This window comes from Myiozetetes cayanensis, unplaced genomic scaffold, assembly GCF_022539395.1.
Source record: "Myiozetetes cayanensis isolate MyiCay16 unplaced genomic scaffold, myiCay2020 scf13, whole genome shotgun sequence".
Taxonomy (NCBI): domain Eukaryota; kingdom Metazoa; phylum Chordata; class Aves; order Passeriformes; family Tyrannidae; genus Myiozetetes; species Myiozetetes cayanensis.
Window position 1 is genome coordinate 10,769,909 of NW_026086937.1, and position 23,858 is coordinate 10,793,766.

A 23,858-nucleotide genomic window follows, 5' to 3' on the forward strand; every position below is an offset into this window, starting at 1 on the left:
ACTTGACAAATATATTGTACAATAAAGTTTATTAGCTGTTCTCCTCTTTCTAACAAATGGAATGGATAGTGTTGATAACTCTTTACAAACCAAAGCTGATTTGGTTGTGGGGCTGCCCCACAACTGCCATAAGTACACCCCTCTTAGAAACAATCAGTTGCAAACAAGCAATGTCAGGTACCAAATAATACGGGAATTAGAGAATTTCATTACTGAAGGTTTTGGTATAAGGTATTTATAATATTCAGCACAGAACTTTGTGCATCGCAAATGGAAGATCTTATGCCTGTGCAATCTGAGCTGAACACATACAGAAAAATAAAATGGGCTGTTGTCTCTGAATTCTCCCTTTGGTTAAGACATGCATATTACAAAGGGGGTGGGGGAAGACAAATACCTGAAATTCTGTAGAAAAGAGGAGAACTTGCATGTATTTTTTTTCTTGTACTAATATTCTCTGGACTTCATGCCCAGCCATCACAGCCCATTCCTTTTTTTTTTTTTTTTTTGTGATTAAGGAAGGTAAATTCTAATTTTTTTTTTTTATTTATTGAAAACATAAAGCTAGGAGTAGGTGGTAAAAGAAAAATATATATTTTATATATATATTTATACGTGTGCGCAACTACGTAAAGAAAATAATTCCCATAGTTACAGAGTTTAGTTAAAGAAAGTTTAATATATATATATTTATTATAACAAAATAGGCAGTTATTGTGGGTAAAATATTCATTAAAATCTGACCCCTAAGAACATACACATTTTTAGGCTATGAATCATTCCCTCATTGCCCTAATGACCATCTCTGCAGCTGTTTTCTGTATTACTGCCAATGGAAATTTGGCATTCCTCTGAAAAATACAAGGTTTCGTAGCACCTAAACATATTTTAGGCTCAAAAAGTGTGATGACCATTATCTATAAAGAATTTCTGTAATACACTATAAATAGTGTTTCATGAGGAAGATTAAAAACATTACAGATCTTTGTCCCTAGCAATTTCATTGGCAAAAAAATGAAAAAATATATTATAAGAATATCCATATGAAATTATGAAAATGAATATCCCTTGAAGAGTATTAATGGGACTTAATGAAAATGTTAACTCAAAATTTGAAAGTTTCTCTCTAACTGCCTGGAAGGAAAAAAAAGATACTGGGAGAATAGAATTGAACTCAGAAAATAAAACCTGAAATTGATTGCTCTGACCAAACCATGCTATTAAAGTTAAGCGTGCAAAGTTACTCATAATTTACAACTTCCTTGAATACAACTTTTCTTTCAATTGTTATGAAATTTTAAAAGAATGTCTATAAAGCTTTTTTGAAAAATCTTTGAAAGTTACTTTCCCTTAAACATTAAGGAATTTTACCAAGCAATTCCCTCCCACCCCCACCCTAAACTAATAGCTGGTCAGGCCACTCCACTGTCATGTTTGAAAAATGGCAAACCAACAACACACAATAATACAAATTATTTAAACTAAGAGAGACACCAAATGTAAAGCATTATGGGAACTGCAGAATGTGATGGTTAGGGTATGAACCACGCTGGAGAGAACTAGAGGCAGGCTCCACTGGAAGGGTTTAAGAGTTGTCAGATGTAGTAGGTGATGTCAGTTAGAAAATGAAAAATAAAAATCTGTTTTCATAATTTTTCCTTTGCTGGAACCCAGATGTAAGGACCAGACTGTTCCTCTATGATCTGTTTTACTTGGTTGTAGATTTCTTCCAGTGTGTCTCCTTGGACAATAGCTGCAAAACACAATGTGGAAATCAGCAATCACCCTTCCCAGCTCTGTACAGACCCCACACTGCTCCACACAAGCTGTTCTTTTCTCTCAGAGTGGCAAGAGGATTTATGATTGCTGAAGGAAGAGACACCCACAAAGATTTCTGGTTTCTGTGTTGGAGTGAAGCAGAGAATGGGGTACTGCAGGACACATAGAGCACATCCTTGGGGACAAAATGGTTTCCACTGTACTATATACATGCTCAACTGAGGGGTTTTTTTTAACTTTTCCTAACCACATGTTCCAATTTGCCTGAGTCAATTCATATCCTCTGGTATTCTTTTTGGCCCAACTGTCATTGGAGCTTCCAACACAAAGCAAGACAGTACAGGGCTGTGTCCTCACACAGTCAGTCTCAGTCAGGCTTGATGAGCTCCTTAGCTGGATCCTGAAGCTTCACAGCACAGCTGGCTGACCTTGGGATGTCTCCCTGTTAACACTACCTTTGCTTTTGGCTAAAAAGAGGAGGAACTCACAGAGTCTGTTGTCCAGCCAACAGATTCAAGTTTTATAGACAATAGGCTTCCTTATACAGTTAGAAGTGCAATTTATATTCAGATGGTGTAAGTTAGATATACTTTTGCCAAGGCTAGAAAATAATTAGGAGTGAGCCAATATCGTTGTGTTCTGAGATACCAGAATAAAGTACAGTCTAGTGAAAATGAGGATGAAGTTTGAGATGTTCTTACCACATTTCACCCTGGAAGAGCAATCACTGTGAGACAACAACTCCTTTTTAATTAGGATTGCAATCTCAGTGTCAAGAATCCAAGAATAAAGTTTAGCATGAAAGATAATTTTGGAGGCAGGCCAGAATCACTCTTCTGTACATTAATAGATTTTTGCTCCTTCCAAGCTTTGCTTTCATGCAAATTACTTCCTTTTTATTCCTACCATTCCATTCCCATCCCTTAAAAACTGACAGCTGGATAGCACAAAATGCAGAGAACAGGGCAGCAGAAACACTGAGGCAGGGAGTCTGCTGGTTGCTCTCTCCTCCTTCCTATGTGAAGTTGGAACAGACTGCTGCATTCACAGCTCTGCCAATGTGGGATGTGGAAGAAGGAATTGGGCAAAGGAGTCTTATCACAAGGAAGGAGGTGAAGGGGGTAGTGAACACTAAAACACTGCAAAAGAGAATGTAAGAGGAAGGAAAGGAGCAATTGTCTATCAGGGCAGGAATAGGGAAGGCTCATTTCCAGCCTCCTGAAGGTCATGACTTGACCAACCTCCCCCTACAAGCCACAATGCAAAGAATGAGCACCATACTGTGACTGTGACTGCAGCCCATCCCTTGCTGTTACAGTGAGTTCCACAGCATGCCCAATTTGATTTCCTAAGTACCATAATGCTGTACTGTTCAATTTCCAGAGGCTTAATTCACTACTATTATGCTTGATCACCTTCCCAATTAAAGAAAAGAGGGGTAATGAACAATTTCCTACAGACTTTGCTGGATGATCTCAGGTCTGCAAATAAAAAGCTTCAAGCATATGAAACGTCAACAAAGCAAACATGTGCATTACAATACCCAGGAAAATGGTAGAAAGTCTTACAGTTTTTAAATCCTATATTAAGCTTCCAGTAAATCTCCGTGTATGTTAAATTAATTAATCAAACTGAAATCGGTGTAGACGTACTAAGACAGCCCTATGCCTCAATATAATCACAGATCATCTGCAAAACAAAGTTCAGCCTTATCTCAGTGGTTAGGTAAGAACTATTTTTACAGCAAGCAATAAAACTTCAACTCTGACAAGGGAACATTCACAAGCAAAACACACCTGTGAAGTGTTCAGTAAATTCTTGCTCCAGTTTCATGGCTCTCTCAAATGTCTTCCTGGTTTGCTCTTCCGTTAAGCGTTTATTCATTTCCCTGAAATAGAAAACATTATATATTCTGAAATTACTATAAAATACTTGGGAGTCTTCAGAAATAAAGTTTTAAACCGTTGTCTGAGTCTTAATTCTTATAAGAGGGTTAACCCTAACACCTAAGCAAAGATTGTAGTGGAAATGAGCTGTTCTGGCACTATGGAATAACACAATGACATTCCTTCTCAAGCACTTCAGTTTGGATTAAAAATCCCAGCTTAAGACCCTAAAAATTAACACAGGAAATTAAATATTATTTAAAATGTAAATACCACAACTGTCTGCACATAACTTGCAATTTGCTTTTCAAATGCAACGACAGCCTCAAATAATTTAGCCTGAGGTACTTTAATATTACTCACATGATATTTTCCACTGTTTTGGGTTTAATAAAAATGGAGATTGGGTACAGCTGGGCAATCTGCAACCTTTTGATCGCATTACCAGAGACATCAAGAATGCAATGTTTACCCTAAAAAGTGAGAGAAAAAGGAAAATGGAACTAAGCAAAGTTTAAGTCACAGGTAGCACAGCGTAATAACTCAGAAGAGGAAATACGTGTCCAATGAAGCCAACAAAATTAGAGAATTTGCCTCAATGATACTGTGATTTCACCACTTTGGCACAATGTCCCACAATGCTCCTCTGTGGGCTTACACACGATTTGGTATGTTCCTGACCCTTCCTTCCATCAGAGGTTGCAGCCCAATCAGCAAAGCAGAATCACAGTGGAACAGCTGGACTTCAGCAGCACAAAACTTCTTTGGTTTTTGGGGGTTTTTTTTGGTAATAATTTCAGGATGTTTTAGGGAGGTGGCCATATCATAGATGCAGTTCAGAGAGGAGCCAGATGACTTAACTGGCATATCTGAGGGAATAACCACCTCCATGGAGAGGAAATGCGCCACCACAGAACCTCAGATGGAACTTCAGTCAAGCCCTCTCATTCCCCAGGTACCACAGACAGAATACCACATCACAGATGGTGAATGCCATTTATTTGGGCTGATTCACATAGCTCCTTGGGCAGCTGGAAGACAGTGTGTTAAGGCTGCTTTCCTCCCACCCACTATTCTCCCACTATAATTTTCCAGCTCTCTGGGATATCTCATCTCAAAGGCTCTTCCCATTCCTCAGCTCCTTTCATTTTGGATACGTTCATTTCTACCTTGCACATTTTTATTTCCTTCCTTTCTGAGTAGCACAGGATTAATTTGGCAGAGCACCTCTTTAGAAAGGTACAGGGGAAGAGGAACAGAAAAACAGTCAGGTGACTGAATTAATATAAGTTTTTTCTTTAGCAGGAGACTAATGTGAATGGCAGAATTCTGTGAGCCAGGACACAAACCCACAAGCACCACATAACCAAAGGTCACTCATATACAACACCAATCCTGAACTCCTGGGAGATCACTCCTGGAGGGAACACTGAAAAGCAAAGAAGCAACTGCAGTCTGAAATGACAGACACACTTCTGATTCTTGGCAGAAAGATCACTATGATCATTTACATTTGATCTTGTGCACAACAATACCAGAATTTTAGTTCTGAGAAGTGTTCTGCCCACATGAACACTACATATGTCTGTTTGCTTTCAACTGATGACAGCTGTTTCCCAGATCCACTCCATGGGTCTGGATGCTGACTGGCAACATTTAAAAAAGGTGCTGGTATGTATTAGCAGACTATGTTACTACACATGCTGATCTGTCCACATCTTTAAATATGGCCCATGTTCTGGAATTGAGATTTAACAGCATTACCTGGTCATTTTTTCTTTTTGGAATAAAACACTATTTGCTGTGTTTGGCCCAACAACCTTTGCCAAGTGCCAAAAGATTTTGAGCAAAGGGTGGAGGGCTTGATAGCCAGCACAGTACCTGTGATGGACGTTATGGAATATAACTGTGACAGTTTAGTCCAAAACAGTAATGAATGTGCATTAACAGTGGCCTCAAAACACAGAGATTTGCAAGCTGCTAGTGATTCCAAAGAAAAGAGGATATGAAAATTCCTTTCAAGTGAAGATTTGAAAGACAAGGAAAAGAAATGCAAGTACTTCATGATACAATTATCATGTTTTCATCCAAGGAAGTTATTTTGCTCTTTGCAGAGTGCATTCAGAACACTATTTTACGTATCTTTTAGTTCCTTACTTGCACTGCATCTGATTGAGAAGAACAGAATAGCACAGCACTCAGTGCCTTTTACAAAAACTGAACAATGGCATCAAATGCATCTTTAGCTGTGTCCATTGTAGGTAAGGAAATGAGAGAAATAGGGATCGGCTGGAAGCATGGGCAAATGAACACAACTGAAAGCTATTGGAAGAATACTATTCTGGTACTTTTGGGGTAGTAGCAGCCACTTCTAAATTCATCATAGAAAACTTGGAAATCATCTTTTGTATCCAAGTAATAAGACCCACTGAAAAGACTCATCTCTTCAGTGAGATGGAGAAGAAAACAAGGAGGGGAGTTACCCCAGACTGACCAGTTTGCAGCCCTGTCATGATTTTGAACTTCAGTTCTGAAGGACAGGCCATTGTTTCTCAGAAAAATAAGTTAGCTGCAACTGAGTAACTGCTACATCTACCCAAAGTCCCATGGAGCCTGTGCAAGAGATTTAATACATGGAGACATCTGGTAGTACTTTGCTCTTCATGTCCATTCACACAAGGTTCACAATCACTGCGTATCTTACTAGCCCCAAAATACGGGCAAGAGAACACAGCCAATTTCAGGTCTAGGATGGAACTGAAGGGTTCTATCTGTGTTATCAAGTGAAGAAACTGCCAACAGATTTAATAATATTTAAACTTCAATAAATAACTTCATCACTTATCCACATACGATAGTTTCACAGCTTCATTCAGCCTCCATTACAAAGTACTGTTCATTTACTTGAACAATTTTGCAATTAGGATTATTTCCTTTTCTCGCTATATACCACAGGACCATTCCACATGGTGAGAAAGGCAGCAGAAGAAAAAAATCACATGACTCACAGAATCTCACAATGTTCACCTTGGTTTTGCTTCCAGTAAATTCAATTGCTGGAAGTAACAATACTCACCCATTTAGACAAAATGGCCTACACAGTTTTCCAGAGGACTGACTACACTCCCATGTCACAGGGGGCAACCACACTTACCCTCTGCATGTCCAGACTGACAATGCTCACGCATGTGAGTTCCCACCTAGAAAATAGCTGTTTCTTCTCCCACAGAGATCAGACAACATTGTCTACTGTAAATGCACTGTATTTTGTAAGCGGTAGAACAACACTCATCAACTTAACATGGAACATTTGCAAAAAATTTTCACCAAAAATTTTTCTTTGAAACAAGCACCTTGCTCTCAGAAATATGCTTCCTTCTTCCCACATTTTCTTCAGAGAAATCAAGTTAACTTCTGCTTGAATTTAAAAGTAATTATATTTTGCAAGAAATAGTTAACTCAAATCTGTTCAGTAAAAAGTAAGGTCAATCTCCAAAACCTAGTGGTAGTTATGGAAGAAGTCTTTTTAAAATTGGGTTTATTACACTTACTCTTTTCCCTTTCTCAGTTAAGTCCATGAAGGGCACAAAGAATAATATTTTTACAAGTTTTCTTCTACACAGGTCTGTATCAAATAGATGATCATCATATTAATTAACTCCACCACCACTATTCTTAAGGAGCTAATGATCTATGTATATGAGCTAATCCGCCCATAATTCCAATTATTTCTTCTATATTCTCTTTAAATAAGAGGGTACAAACTATGGGAGTTCTTTCCTCATAATTTAATCATGATGCTTTTATTATTCCAAACCTTCATTATTTCTCTAAATGCATATGTGACAATGTGCTTTGTTTCTGGTTTTACACAAATTCCTTTTAAAGTCAGAGCATTCCTAATGGTTTCTTGCCATTCTTCTCTTTTTCCCTGTCAGCACAGGCAGATAATCACCTCAGTAAATGAAAATAACTGGCACTGATTTACCTTTTCTGCTACTTCTCGCACTGATTGGACACTTGTTCCATAAAGATGATTATTGTACTGGCCAGCTTCAATGAATTTGTGATCCTGAATATCCTTCTCCATTTGCTCTCGAGAAGTGACAAAATGGTAATCACGTCCATCCACCTCATAATCTCGTTTTGGTCTAGTAGTATCTTTAAATATAAACCAGTAGTTTTTAAGGCAAAACAAAAAAACAGTGACTTTCTTCCCTACAATATCCAAAACCAGACTCCCATTTATACTGCAAAATTTTCACAAGAGATTGACTATTAAGATTGGTTTATAAAGTTTAGACAATATAGTATTTTTTTTTAACTCAACATAATAGTATGTCTATTAACAAAATTAATGGAAAAGTATAATTTAGAATTGCTTTAGTATTTGCTGAGACTTACGTGGAACACATGAACCAAATTTGTCTGGAAATTCTGAGATCAGGTCATCATTTATTCTGTCTTTCATGGGTCCCAAAACAATCACAGGTCGAGTGTAACTGACTATTGAACATAAAGGAATAACAGCAGTTACATTTCAGTATGATTGCTAACTTTTAAGAGTTCAGCAAAATAAGCTTTATCTCATAGCAATGGTTTTAACATCTAAAAGAATATGTATTCTTTAAAGAGAATAAAAACATGTTGAAGAATGTAAATCAATTAATACCATACTCAGAGTAAGATGTTAGACCTTCACTCTCAAATCACTACCCTTGATGATTGAAGATGAGTCTTAAATTATGAAATCTTTGGGGAAAAAAAAATCTTTTCACAAAGTAACATCCTGCATTATAATGGAAAAAGCGAAAAAGGGGTAAGTTTGAAAACCTCTTCAATTCAAAGAGGTACCTAAGCAGCAGCAGAGTTCATGCAATTCTATATCTGTACTGGGAGATGCTTGTTTTCCTATGAGACCACAATTAAACACACATATATGAAACAACTTTAACTATAGGTAGTTTCTGTAACTATTAACACTCTTATAAAATTAAGTGCAGTATCTTTTCAAAATAGTTTAATTTTTTTATAAAGTTATAAAGGGCTTTTGGTTGAAAATTAAGCTTAAAGAGAATATATCTAATTATACTGCAAGAAATAGACAAATTATCTATTCACACACTTTTTGCTGTGGTAGAAACAGTGGGAATGCTAAAGTAATATGAAACAGAAAACTGTAATTTCTGAGGTTCACACTGACAAAACTGTTAAACATACCATATTTTCCTTCTGCAATGTAAACCAAACAAGAAATTATTTAAGTAGCACACCTTTGGATTTTGCACTAAATAATTTAGCAATTTTATTTAATAATTTATGCCTTTATGATTTATTCATTTGAGTAATGGTAACAAGTTCAAAAGTTTATCCTGGTGCTTAGTACATAAGGGCACATGAAGCATTCTGATTAACTCAGATTGTATTTATTTTACACTGAGCAAGACCTACAAACCTTCTTGTTGATTGACTGGTTCATATGACAAGACATATTCCTCTTGGCCACCTAAAACGTAAATGCAAAGACATCTATGTATTTTTTTCTAAACCAATATAATTAGATTAGGTAATCTGATAGACTAGAACAATGCAGACATTCCTCAGCAATTACAATGATACTGATGAAGGACATCTTTCAAGAGCGATGAATTATAAAAATCACAAAGATAAGCCAAGCACCAAACTTTAAAGCATAAGACACATACAGTATAAATAATTTCCTAGTGTGCATTAGCACATATCAAACTGACATCAAGCACAAGAAGACTTTTAAAGCATTCCTGAAATGCTCTTACCCACATATCCCTGGATGCAATGCATGCATGCTGTCATTCACTGCTAGAGGCAATGCCACCCACACAATGGACTTTCTCCATACTCTGAAGCCAGGATTTACAAACACGTTTTTCCATATTTATACGGGGCTGACAAACATGTATGCCCATGTGTGATCTGCCATTAACTTTATCATGAACTGGCACTTATATGAACACCTTCAACCACTCTAATTCTACTCAAAAAAAATGATTGTATATACTAAAAAACTATTATTTTATCAATTAATTTTTAAAGACAAAGTTGAAAACAAAGAATGCTTTGGATTGTTCTCAGCTCCAGGAAGCACAGTAGCAGTGAATGAAACAAAAATAACTGAATCTTGAACTTTGACAGCTGCAGGCTTTTTAAATATTAGTGAAAGCATCTGAAATATACCTCAATTGCCATCTCTCTACAAGATTTATTTCTAGTCTAACATTATATACTTGAGCAAAATTTCTAACTAAAAATTAACTCCATGCCAGTAGAGAATTTATAATTCTGAAGACACAAGCTCAAATTATATGACATTACTTTGAAGAAAATACAGTCCTTCAGTAACTCCCTTGGGTAATTTTGGAACCTTCTTTGGTGTTCGAAAGCTACTTAACAACAGTCAAAGGAACATACCAATGCTACACCACAGTTGTGTAGAAACAGATGGTAGATGAAGACTTTTATAAATTTATATACTGCTTTTATTTATCTATTCTCCGTTTCATAGCAAATACTACTGATATTTTAGATCTAAATTTTACAATTTCATTAACAGAAATATTTCTCTTACTTTGCAATAGATTGGCATTCAAACTGTCCTACAGCAATACAGGAATAAACATTTTAAGTTCCTAAATTGTTGTAAGTGAGGAATACCTTAAGACAGACACAAAAACATGCAACCTGTGAATTATAATATTGCAAAAAGTTACTCATGCAAATGGATTTTAGAAGGACAGTATATACTTTCAGAACCCCATTTAGGCTAGGGAGAGGAATAGGGAATCATCAACTATCAACTCATCCATAAAAAGATCCAGCTCACATATAATTAGATACTTCTTTGGAGAAGTCACATTGCTATAAAAATTAGTTAAGCAAAGTATTAAGGAGAAAGTAACAAGTTAAAAGCATCCCTTAATTGAGGGCAAAAAGTATATATTGTCACTGCTTTTCATTATATTGGAAAAGTGAATATTAATAGAATGAACCTTTTGAACAACCGTACTCATCTGTAATCAAGATAACTTTCATATTAGACAGCAGTAAGAAAAAATTAAAATAATATTTTAATAAAAAGTGCTCAGAAATACACATTCAGATAAGCTAATCCATGACATTCATAATAAAGTCGTGGCTTCTCAAGTAACAACAGAGTAAAAAACTAACTAGTAGTACCAATAATGAGCTTTAAAAATAAATAAAGCAAGCCCTCAGAAAAACCTTGGTAGTGGAGGCAGCAGCAAATTTATGAACAGTCACGGTTAGATAGTTTTAATAGTGTGTCATTAAAAATGGTTACAATTTCTAAGTTTGTCCAAGGCAACTCCCATACATGCTCAATTTTGTTATTTTCTGTGTTATTCTCAGGAAACACAGATGCCTCCCTCAACTGGTTTATTTTCAATTACAATCTACTGCACCATGAGCATTTTGTATACAGGTATAAATTCTCTCCTTCAGTGTAACCATCTGGAAGAAAACGTGGATCATCACCTCTGAAAAGATCTACAGCTTCCAAACAAATATATCTGTTAATGAACCACCTTCCTTATTATCCTAACATAAATTATATCTGTTTCTGAAGTGCCCATTACACAGTGAGCAGGTAGCCCAGAGCTGATCAGTGAGCCACTCAATGTCACACTGTGTGGCTTCTACTGTTCCTTCTTCTCATGTTCCTCTTCAAATCCCCAACTTTGCTATTTTCCTGCTCTGCTCTATCTCAGGGTCCCAGTCTGGACTGCAACTGAAGAGCTGTTCACTGGAGATGAACAGTGGGATTGAAGTTCTTGCTCTCATTTAAGACATTTTAAAGCACAGTAAAGCAGCATCATGCAGCACATTACCCACTTCAGGCTACTGAAGCCTGGGTAACAGTAAATAGTTCTGTAGCTTATGCTAGTAGAAAAAGCTGAGTGTGGTATTTAAAAGATACCAAGTCTTCAGAGAGAGAGAGAGAGAACTAGCATGTTGATTTATCATAACTGACTGTGTGTCATATGCTTTGAAGACAATTCATACTAAGCACCCACACTTGACAAAAAAAATGAGCTGAAAGCAAGGGTAAATACATGTTTGCTTATCTGTACTTTCATTAAAGTATATACATATTAAATCTGAGTACCGGTTATGAAAAAATGTAAATATGGCAATATTTAACAGATTACACAGTTTAGTTAAACCTCCCATATTAAGGCTCAACTACATGTAATTATATTTGGCAGCATTAAATTTATGTTTGGATTTAACAGGTCTAGATAGCTTGTATAATTAAAAAAAAAATAGGAATAGATTCAAATTAGGTTGAACTAAGAAAATCATAGACAAAAATAAAAATACCCATAAAGGAGGTTTGCAATGATTCTAGTCTACTTTTTAAAAACACAATTTGCAGTACTCCACCAAACACATGAATATGGATTTCACCTGAAGGTGACTGGGAAGTTCTATTTAACATGTAATTACCCAGAAGAGACAGACAAACCAAACCAAAGGAAGAGCTACAAAACAAAGGTTCTAAATAAACAAAGAACTTAAAAACACTTACGGTAACTACTTTCACTATCGCTGGCATTAGAGGTTACATGCTCTGAAATTGCAACACAATGGAAAAAAAAAATAAGGAACATACACTAATGGCATGAGTCAAACAGAAAGAAAATCGACACAAAATAATCCAGATGAAAGACAATACTGATATCAAAATGCTGAAATCAATACATACTGCATATAAAAGTTTTAAGGTACTTCTCATAGCTCTCAGGATCAAGTGTAATTTCATATGAAAGGAATTGATGTTAATAAAAAGAAAAACATTAAATAGCACATCAAAATAAGATTATAAAAAGTACACTAATTCACAGTTCACATGTAATCCTGTAATTTTTAGGTTTTCACTTCAGGATGAATTTCGTTGTGCAAAAACTGTGGGATTATGCATTTCAACTTTTATCCAGGCAGTTTACTGATTACATTGAAAGTCTTGTCGCGGAAAATACTGGACTGTGTTATAGGAGATACAGTGTAGCACATTCAGTAATTGACACTTTCCTATGGTATATTAAATAGTTTACTGAAGTGCAATTAAGATTTTAATTTTGTTTCCCAGTAATGCTGTAGTTTTCAAAGCTCTTCACTTTGATTAAGGGCTATCTATATTCATTTCATACCTTTTTATTATGGACTATTTATATTAATTTCATGCCTTTGGCATAGTAATCAAAATACTTTGCTACAAGGTGTTTACATTTACTTTTTTAGTGTATGTAACTGTCAAACATGTTTATGATAAAAATTAAGGGAACTGAAGAGTTTCAGGTATCCTGAAAATTGTTACCTGAAAATTCTACAAATCTGGTAAACAAGTATCAACTTCAATATTGCTGAACTTGATTGAGAAAAATCAATTTTCACGCAATCCAATCAATGTCTATTTGCAATGAAAACCACTAATTTTCACAGCTTAACACTGCATAAAAAATTTGTCTTTAAACTATACAAATGAAATACAAATAATTTGGAATTATGTACCTGACTCTCTGCATGCACTAATATTTATTGTCATGAGAAGCCTTTGTAATACATTAAATTCAGTGCAGTTCTTCCTCTAGAAGATTGAAGAGAAGGAAGCAAGGGGACTCTAGATGTATGAATATAGTAATGAAGCAAGTATGCTTCTACTGATTAACAATCATTAAAAAACTTTATCATATGTAAACTAATTAACCTTTTCAATTTTTTTTTTTATGAAGTGAACTAATATTTTAAATCCACAAATCTCTGGCTAGACTGAGCTCCCTCATTTCACTTCTGTGCAGGAAAAACAAATACATTTTAATGTTTGCAAGTATCAGAAATTTGTATCTAGTCAATTTCACTTTCCAGTCTCGGAAAAACTACGTCCACATTGGCATGGAAGAGGTAAATTGTGATGTTTATAAGCCCCCTGGTAGAACGTGAGAGGGAGATACTGTCAATTGAGAATAGAAGTTGTGTGATATTCTATGGGCTCAACTAGTGAAGATACAAATCCTGAAATGCCAGCAAATACAGCAGTCTTGCAGAGCACAAGTAACACAACTTGCATTAAACATGGTAAGGCAGTTTCAAAAAGTCTGTGCTGAAAAACAGACTAGAAGCCAGTTGTTTATAAAACAGAATCAACTAGAGATATTTCTGGACCATATTACATAGTTTAAACTAGGTATGATTATAAGGCCATAAAGGCTGCTTATGTTCTTCTAATCTTAGCCATAAGGCCATAAAGGTTTTCCATTTTAGACCAAGAATTCCTTTCAAAGTAGCCATTTCAGAAATAAAAAATTAATGTTATAGCTACTGGAATTTTTAGTTCATGACTGAGGCCAGGTACAGAAGTACACTGAATCTTACAGGTAATTTTACAAACATGGTGCCTAGAAGTTGTGCCCTGGGAAGAAATGTTACCTTTGAAAACCTCTAGTCACATCTTTTTAGGGACTAGTTTTCCTATTGCATAAATGTCTAACAGTGTATGTGTTCAATATTTGTGATGAATGCAAAGTCTTGACTTTTTTCCCCTTCATTTTAGTGCATTTAGTGGTGGGGTGTGTGTACACAAATGGCAACTTTTGAATCTTACTATTCAAATAGAAACAAATACAACAAATGCTTATGTGTCTCCTCTATTAGATAGCCCTCCACGTGGTCTAAAAGCACCATAAATGTTCCAGTCGGCCAAAAAACCTCTCACTGCATTTGTTAAGGAAAGGTTTTATTTGCTTTAAATAGCTGTAAACATCAGTCACCTGGAGAGAGGAGTGAAAACGGTAGCTAGTTAAAGTATGACAGTAATGGTTGTACTATTACTGTAAAAAGACATAAGGTTATTTTTAAATAAATAAAAATACAAAGACAAGACAGAAGTGACATTAAAAATAATCACCAAATTTAAAAACACAGTACTGTTAAGGACAAACAGGTAAGCACTGGTAAGCCTCTAAAAGACAAAAAAATACCAAAAAAAAATCTAACATGATAGTCACATGATCCTGAAAGCAAAAACCTCCAGAAGATTAACTAGGAAAAGCTAATGAACCATTTTTAGAGTGAAACAGGAAGGGTTAATCGAAACACTTTTACTGTAAACCCACAAGAGCCCCCCCCTTACCCCCTGTATTTCGTTTACTGTAAGCTGTACTTTTACAAGAAGGCTATGTTCTGTATTAAGAGCATTAGACCTTAAAGGAACCACAACAAACACTAGACAAAGAACTCAACACACATAAATCTCATCCAGAGGAGCCAAGGTAGACATCTGAATAGGTAAAGTAGGCCTAGAGCCAAAGGTCTCTTCAAGCCTGGACAATCAGGACACGAGAACAATGGAAAGAACAGAAGGTCACGGATGTCACCCGAGGAAGATGAATAAAATGCAGACCCCAGGATGAAGGCAGGCAGGAACTCCCATCATAATATTCCTCAAAATAGAAACCACGCCTCCATCTCCACCTCGACTCCACCTGCTATGAATATTGTAATCTAATGATGCAATAATATGAATATGCATGTGATTATATTGTAATCATAATTAGAAACTGTATAAATTGCTTGTTTTTACTGAACCACTTCGGAGCTTTTTGTCCAGCCTGAGCTGAAAGCTACCCTGACGTCGTTAATCATTCAATAAATACCTGCTGCTTACGGGCTCAAAATTCTGCCTTTAAGCAGTTTTTTTTTTAAGCTGCCTTTTTTTGGGCATCAAGAGTCAACCTCCTTATGCCAGTAGAGCACCAGTCTCAAAGAGATCTGTCAAAGAAAAAGTAGTAACTTTTCAGATGGAGGTTAAAATAACTTGGGAGTATTTTGATCACTTACTCAGGCCTTTTGATCCCATGTCGTCAGGGACCTCCTGCAGAGTAGTCCCCAGAGGGCAAGCAATAAAAAGACAATCACAAAGAAAATAATTGTCAGTAATATATAAAATTGGCGCTACGACAGGAGACAGTTCCCAGAACATCACAGGGAAAAATAAGTCTATAGGGTTTGACCTGACTGGTACATGAAGTGTAATGAGTAATGCAAATGGCAGAGAACAGAGTTTGTTTTGAACCTGGTCTGAATTAGCAAATTTATCCAACTGCATTTTGAGAAGACACTTTTTTTTTTTTTGTGACCGCAACAACAATGAAAATCAAAGTAACCTCTCATCATGAGGAAAATCAAATTAGAATTAATGACTTTGAAGACTCAGCCTAAAGGGACTGATCTGAGAAGCTGGAAAGCTCCATTGTACTTTCATCACTGCTGTGCCTTCTCTTTCATGTCAGAAACAAGGATACATCACTGACAGCACTGGAAGGCAGTTAACCCCTCCAGTTATTCGACAGTACTGCCCAATTTATCTTAAACTGGGATACTCTGGTGTTAAATTTTATTTTAACAGCGAACAAATATTTGCATTGATTTTGTAGATTGGTTTGCCATTGGCACTGCAAGCTCCTTAGCCTGTTGCAGCTCATGAAACTGTCTCCATGGTAACACCCTACTGCAATCTAGCAGGTCCTTCTACTGTGCTTTGCTCTCCATCGAATGCCACATACTTACGGTCAATATCACTGGTTTCCTGCTCACTCTGGTCCTTGTTCTTGTAGAAGGGAAATTTTCGGGAAAAGAGGTTCTTTTTACGCTTGTCATTGAATGACTGCTGAAGAAGAGAAGGAGGGGCAAAACAAAGGATGTCTAATGTCTGTGTGAACAAAGGCCCAGACCAGCAGCTTTGCGGAAGCTGACTCCTACAACCACATTATGCAGTGCATGGTTCAGTTTAACACTATCTCCTCAGCTCATGAGAAACACAGGATCACGACTTTGCTCATACCCTCTGTATTTCACATGCTTAGTACTGAAATAACTGTAGGGTTACTTCAGTCTGGGTCATTCTATGCAGCCTGACCTGTATTTCACAAATTTAGCTTGCTGGGAGTATAAAAAAAACCTAAAAAACTAGGCTGCTGTCAGATGGCCAAACCATAATGTCTCAAAGTCAATTAAATCACTAATATTATCTCATATAGTGGTTAGAGTATAAAAAAAAAAAAAAAAAGCTGAGGCTTCACATATGTTTTTACAAACAGTTCATATTATAACAGCATGCCAGAAGTATTTGTCAGTGTTACCCATTTGCAAAGGCAAAACTGTAAATACTTTGTTGACAATGCTAAATAACAACTTATAAAGAAAAATTGAAGTCAAAAGCTGCATTGTCCCAACTGCTCTTACAATAAAACTAAGTAACGGTGAAATAGGAAAAAAGGAAAAAAAGTAATGTGTCCAGCTAAAATACCCAAACTATTAAAAAAACAAACCCCAAACCTGTATTTGTTTCAATGTTTCATAATTGCAATCCATTTCATGTTAACTGAAAGCAATTACTTCATTCTATGTAAGCCTGCATTCCAATACCTTTCAAAAGAGACAAACTAATTTCAACTGCTTATTGTGGCAATTATGTTTTTCAAGGGTGACTTCATAATCCCCATGTGAAAACCTCTGTATATTAAGGATCATGTTCAGCAACTTTCAACATTTAACTTCTCACGTTGCTGAAGAATTTCTACGTCTCAGTGGCTGCAGACATTTCTAGAGATACCTACGCAGACATACACACCCATGTGAATATAAACTACTACTGGGCTCCTGTGCAAGTGATGGAGAGCACTGATGTGTTTTCATTCATTTATAGGTATGTCTACAGGTATAATTAATACAGAATTTAGTATTATCTGCCATGTTTTCTGCTGAAGACATTATGTGACTACAGCATCTTTAATTTGCTGTTTCAAGTCAATAAAGAGACTTACTGTAAAAATAAATCAGTTATGTTTTTATTGCAATTATGCCCAGATCTAGAGCTAATACAGATAGATTAAAGCCAGCTGAAATTTCTTTTCATCTTTAGGCATAAGTGAATCATCTGACCAGTTTTGTCAAGATGTGAAGTTTGTCACGTTTTTGTCATTTGGTTTGCAGAAACTGCAATGGGAAGGACAGTAAAAGTAGGAAAACATCCAACTTGGTTTTGAGACCCTGTGCTGCAGGGGAACTGTTTATTTCTAAGCTAAGCTAAGCAGAGCCCATGTGCAGCAGAAAGTAATAAAAGTGCCACAGAAAGATTTTTTAAAGCTACTATAAAAAAAAAAATCATACATTTAAGAACAGCTATTTCTAAAATTTAAAGCATGTTAACTTTCAAATAATTGTTTCTCTGTCTTCAGGCAATGTGAGCTCATTTTCCTATTATATGTAATACAGCTGCAAAAAGGTGTATCATCTTTCCAACCAGCATTAAGCATGGAATAAAACAGAGTCACAACCAGGGGTCAAACAGGACAATGTTTTTTCCAATAGTGGACCACCTTCTCAGCTACAATTGCAAAACTAGCACTTGACCTACCAAAAGAGAATGCCTATAGCACAACACAGAAGTTGCATCTTGCTACAGGACTAACAACCCTTCTGGCCATCTGTTTCATTAGAGACTTGCTTGTAATAGCAGATACTGAATCATCCAGTGAAGTTTTCATTACCAATGTTTTTTAAAAAATTACTTAAAATTACCAGGTATTAAAGATGTACAGGGTACCATGGGAGAACAACCAGTGACATTGAGCTCTGGAAATAGCAATACTATGCTAAGGAGGAAATCCATAAAACTTTAATTGGTTTGCATCTGTGTTCAACTAAAACTGTTGTTCCACTGTAAGAATTGGTAAATTACCAACCTGACACGTGGACAAAAGATCTAGTTTTGAGCCAATCATATGCTTGCATGAACCACAGTCGGTATGGGCAAAGTTTTAGGTTATGGTCCTCCTGACCTTCTCTGTCTGAAGTAAAGTCATTGCAACTGATTTCTCACAACGAGAAAGGTTAATGTTATCTACAGAAAAAGGGCAACAAAGAAATACATCCAAATAAGATCTTTGCTAAGTATGCTGAAAAATAGTGTAATGTGAATTTCAAAAAGTGGAAGTGTCACAACTATAAAATTGTTTTATTTGGGCAAGTCCTTCAGATTGGTAAAGGGAGACATGAATGTAACAAAACTAAAATGTGCAGTTTTATCTAGGTGGTGAGACTGCAATTTGTACAGTTAGAATAAAAGGACTGGCTGATTTATTGTACTTCATAAAACAATCAGGTTCTTCACTGTAGTTTTTGAATGTATTTCATAACAATAAATATTTTAACTGTCTGTACACTGTTTTACTGAGCTAATATTAAATTTTATATACTGCATGTGTAATGGTCAGAGTCAGTTCCATTGCCCCCAAAAAAAGAGAAAATAAAAGTATTATATTGATTTTGCAAAAATAAGATTAGCCAAAAGATTATTTTTAAAAGATACCATGATTACAAAAAGCTAGAGGGATTTGCTTATTAGTTGAAAATGCATAGTAATTGCATTACATTTTTCATAAGTCCACTGCAAATCATACACAGGTATCATAAGCAAGAATATATTAAACCAGAAGCAGCACAGAAAATGAGATAAATGTGTACATGAAAGGAACAAACAAGAAAAAAATGTAGTCATTTCTGCTCCAGATTTTTTAGCTTTTCTTAAAATGAAAGGAACAAGGATTTTAATGTTAGCTATCACGAGGATTATTCTTCAACGTCTTAACATAGAAATTTTCAAAAACGGTATGAAATCGGTATTTCGTCCTGTTCATGAAGCATTAGCATATACAGACACAGGAAGGCACATAGTCCACAGGGACATGTATGGTGCAGACAACTTACTGGGAAAAGTATCACCATGACAAATACAGGAAGAATACTTTGAGGAGAAACTCCAATGTTAAAACATTTACAGTTGAAGCAAAAGATTGTGAACAAGTGTGTTTGCAAAATGAAATGTTACTAAAGAAAAAGAACTGCAGTTCTACATCAATGGCAAGCGTAGTTGCTTTTCCAGTCAGTATTCCATGCATATCTTTGGTGCTGTGCTGGTACTCAGGGACTCTGCACCAGCTCCACTATTGTCAAAACGCTACTTCAAACACGTCATTAATTAACTGTTTGCAGTTTATTGGTAGACAAACTACAAAACCATGCAATTACCTTTCAGAGAACATGGTAACATTTGAAAAATTACTTAATATAATGAAAAGAATCTGAAGTCTTTAAGCATTTTCTTTATCTGACTTCTAAAAAGCTAACTCAAATTACCATGTCAGTTGATAACATTTTATTCTGATACCAAAATATAATCGCACCAAAACAGAAAAACACTGCAAATAATCCACTAAATCTCCAAGCCAGTAACATAATTGCGCATCAGAAAGTAGCAAGAGCTATTAATTTCCTTTTAAATTAATTCTTACAAGGGAAAAATTCTTTAATAATGCTAAGTCTTGAAATTACTAGTTATATACTATTGATAGAAATTGTAAGGTTGTGAAATTCTTTCTCAAATTTCAGAATGACCAAAACATTGCAAAAAAGCCTCACCCTCAAAATGATAAAAATATTTGGCTGCTGTGCCAATTATGAAATTGCTATAATTTCATCTACAAATACTCTTATTACTACTTAAGTAGCCTCATTGTTTTCTCATCACTCATTTCCATTGCATGTTCTGGGACAGGTATAGTGTATTGTGCAGGGAATTGCACTGACTAAAATTAAAACTAGGATTTCTTTTGGATTGGGTTATTTTTCATCTACACTGGCTATTTTATATGACTAAAGCACATTTAGATCAGTATCTGCACCAACAGAGAGTGGCAGTGAGAAAAATCAGCCATGAACTGGATGGCCTTGAGTTCTGTTGGCCTCTGCCCTTCCATGAAATTCTTTAAAGCTTCTATATCCATAATCAAAACAAAGAAGTGACTTTATGCTATCTGGGTTACATGTATTTTGTAAAACCTCACTTCATCAGAGGAATCCTGTTGAGCTCTACTTCCTTGTTTTCTACATGCATTAAAAGAATTTTACTTTTTCTGAAAATTGGTAGTAAGTCCCCTCTCAAATAAAGGGAGTCCAGGAGTGCAAATCATACTCAAGTACTACATGGTTCTATAAACAGCACTTGCAGAGCTGTTAGAAATGGCACTATTCAATACTCCATTAGTATATACATCTCCTACTACATTACACTATTACTAGGAATATATATTTCTGTCAATTCTTTAAACAATTTGCAGTGTTTTGGCATTTAAAGTCTGCTTTGGTGCTCAGAATTATTTTATTTCTATTTGACAAAATTTAGTCTTTTCACTCAAATTTGAAACAAACACCACACATAAATCACTGAAAAATGTTACCATTCACAATGTAATTAGCACTTCATTAACTCACCCCTTTATCTCCTCTTGCTTTGGAATTGAATTTCACTGTCTTTAAACGGGCTCTTTCTTTTTTCTCAACTCTACCACAAAAACATACACAAAAGTGGTAGAATCAGCAAAACTCCAGAACTTCATGTTACTCCTTGTTACAACATAAGTATATTGGTGTACCTTTTGTATATACATTTTTATTGCTTATGACACATTCAGAAAACGGAAGCCTGCTAATGGAAAACTGTATTAGAAAAGCAGGGAATTATTTCTCAAATTATGAGGTTGTGAGAGTATTTTGTGGCTATATATGTTCAATAAATCCAGATGGTGCAAGGAGAAAACACGACATAGTAAGTGAATTGCCTCAGTTATCACTCAACAGCAGATTCTGAGATTCAGGGCACCTAAACTCTTATTTGAGTCTCTAGTAGCCAGCAAACACCTCATCTCCATTGACTCTGGCTGCCAAAGAATGATTTTCCACATTTCCAGGTGCTGGGTAGAAAGAATTCATGACAGTGTCATAACTTGAATAAAATTCACTTCGCACCTTTTCATACATAAATGATGTACTGTTATTAAAACTACATGTAATATTATTAATACCACAACTTGTTTACACTGAAAACAGCACACAACTCCTAAGACTAAATAAGGTTTTAACGAACTTCTCATTGAGTTAATCAGAATCCCACTATAGATTATTTAAAAAAAAACAAAAACAAAAACAAAAAAAACTACCACCAAACAAGTGGCTGATGTGGTACATTAACAACAAAGAGAAAAACACAAGCAACATATTTATTAATCATATCAGATGTTTAATAGCAGACATCTTGAAGTCAATAAAGTATGACATACCTCCGTTTGCTTGGGATAACTCCAATTTCATCACTTTCTCCACCTGGAGTCACCTGCCGTGCTTGCCACCATTCATCATCAGAAGCATTAATGACATGGAGAATATCACCAAATTTGAAGTTCAATCCTTGACTTGGAAGGCCACTATCTTTAGTCTTGTCATAATCAAAAAGAGCTCTACATTGAAAAGAAAAAAATGAAACACAGAAAAAGTCAAAAACCCCATAAGAGTATAAATAGCACAAAATATGTTCTTCATAAATGATTGCATCCTTCTGACAGGTACTTATAAGAAGGCTGAATGCACTCTCATATACCCACAAAGAGAGAGAGAGAATACATAGTACAGAACAGTATACACACACACACTTCTAAGTTTCAATGAATGAAAAAGAACTTCATCCAGAGCAAAGCTCTAGTGCTTTGCAGAGGGTCCACAGAAGGCACCTCTTGCAATTCAAAAAGTACTTTGCAAAAAGCAGGTTACATGTCAGCCTAGGATAAAAAAGGCAAGCAAGTATTTGAAGCATACAGCACTGTCAAAAGTTCTGTAATGTATACTGTTTTATATCAAGTTATAACTGAAGTTATTTTAACAAATAAAATGTACTATCTTTAAAATGAAAGTCAATATCCTGCTCACAGGGAAAAAATAACTTAGAAATATGATCTGATCACCACTTTGTATCCAAAGGCAAAGAACATTATGTGATTCCTTCTGGAAAATTCCCAACCATTTCAAGACAGTCTCATCCTTTTTCCTAAGGTAAGACTGTTTACAGTAATAGGCAGTAGTTGAGTAGCAGCTGCGTGACTACAGTTTTATTAACATTGTCTTTGCCAGCAAGGTTGGTTTATGCAAGCCCACTATTACCCTACCCACAGTCACGCCTGCTTTGTACTGACTCCTGTTCCCTTTCTCACTTATGAAAGCACAATTGTCTGGAAAGGCACATGATCCACTACACTATGGAACTGATCTGGTTTAAATAAGTGTCTTTTGTCCCTGTTGGATCATTTTGTATCTGGACCAGTTCCCTGAGGAACTGAAGCCATCTGTAGCATGTTTCTCCCAGCCAACTGAGGGTTTAGTGAGGATGTGGAAATGAATGATGACAGCAGCCCCTTAGCAACCTGCAAGGGCTACTCCTAACATTCTGCCCTATAAAGGACTCTTCTTTTTCATTTGAAAAAGATGCATGAATCTGTGTAAACAGTGTGCTCGTATGACACAGTCAAAAAAATCCTCAACTTTATTTCATCTTCCAGGACACGTGTGTCAGTGCTGTACTTTCTAAACGATACCCTATCTCAACTTACTTGATACCAAGTCTATCACAAACTAGTACCAATAGATTACAATGTGATAATTTAAAAAGGTGTAATTTTTCTTGTCCAAATTCAGATTGTTTCTTCATCCCAAACATTGGTCTTATGTACTTTTTCCTGCTTGGTTTTTAATATTGGGGAATTTTTTTTAACCCCTGTAAGTACCTTTAAGTCATAACCTGTTTTCTCCAAAAAAGTACTTGTGGATTTTGCCTTTCCAAAGCACTGAGTGTTTTATGCTTGAATTGTATTTGTTCATAACCAATGACAAATTGTTTTCAGGGAAGAAATTCAAAATCTTCTGTCAGATCAATTCATCTTCAGCATCTATTGCAAAACCAGAGCTGAGACACGAGGCCTTTTCTGGGCCACAAAAAGTATCCAAAACTTTTCCTAAAGGATTAAAGGTTTTATTAAATACTTTCTAAAATGTCTATCACAAGGCAGCAATTTTAAAATGGCTTCAAAATTCTTACTCTCATAATACACAGAGCCCTATATTTAAATCTGCAATACCTTTAATTTCAGTACATAACAAAATTTAGGCTTTTGATTTTGAAATAGCTTCCTTCAGCAGTGCAACCTTCATGATAACATCTTTTGGTTTCATTTCATAACATACTTGAGATCCTGA

The 23,858-nt window shown here is 35.7% G+C and overlaps 1 protein-coding gene across 25 annotated transcripts in view; it reads right to left on the reverse strand.

Annotated features, from left to right (window-relative positions):
• Positions 1 to 12: 12 nt before the first annotated feature.
• DLG1 (discs large MAGUK scaffold protein 1) overlaps positions 13 to 23,858 on the reverse strand; it is a 151,270-nt gene continuing 127,424 nt past the window's right edge. For 6 of the 25 annotated variants that reach the window (XM_050308336.1, XM_050308328.1, XM_050308348.1 and 3 more), the window contains 11 exons: positions 21,896 to 22,072; positions 21,051 to 21,120; positions 16,287 to 16,386; positions 12,250 to 12,291; positions 10,691 to 10,726; positions 9,121 to 9,171; positions 8,070 to 8,171; positions 7,654 to 7,826; positions 4,029 to 4,138; positions 3,576 to 3,667; positions 13 to 1,753 (listed from right to left, as the gene is read on the reverse strand). In XM_050308336.1, the coding sequence (XP_050164293.1) occupies positions 1,647 to 1,753; positions 3,576 to 3,667; positions 4,029 to 4,138; positions 7,654 to 7,826; positions 8,070 to 8,171; positions 9,121 to 9,171; positions 10,691 to 10,726; positions 12,250 to 12,291; positions 16,287 to 16,386; positions 21,051 to 21,120; positions 21,896 to 22,072 (1,060 nt within the window). In that variant the 3' untranslated portion in view covers positions 13 to 1,646. Of the gene's footprint in view, positions 1,754 to 3,575; positions 3,668 to 4,028; positions 4,139 to 7,653; positions 7,827 to 8,069; positions 8,172 to 9,120; positions 9,172 to 10,690; positions 10,727 to 12,249; positions 12,292 to 15,557; positions 15,592 to 16,286; positions 16,387 to 21,050; positions 21,121 to 21,895; positions 22,073 to 23,858 lie in introns of all 25 variants that reach the window. The other 19 variants (XM_050308333.1, XM_050308345.1, XM_050308353.1 and 16 more) reach the window with 11 other exon arrangements.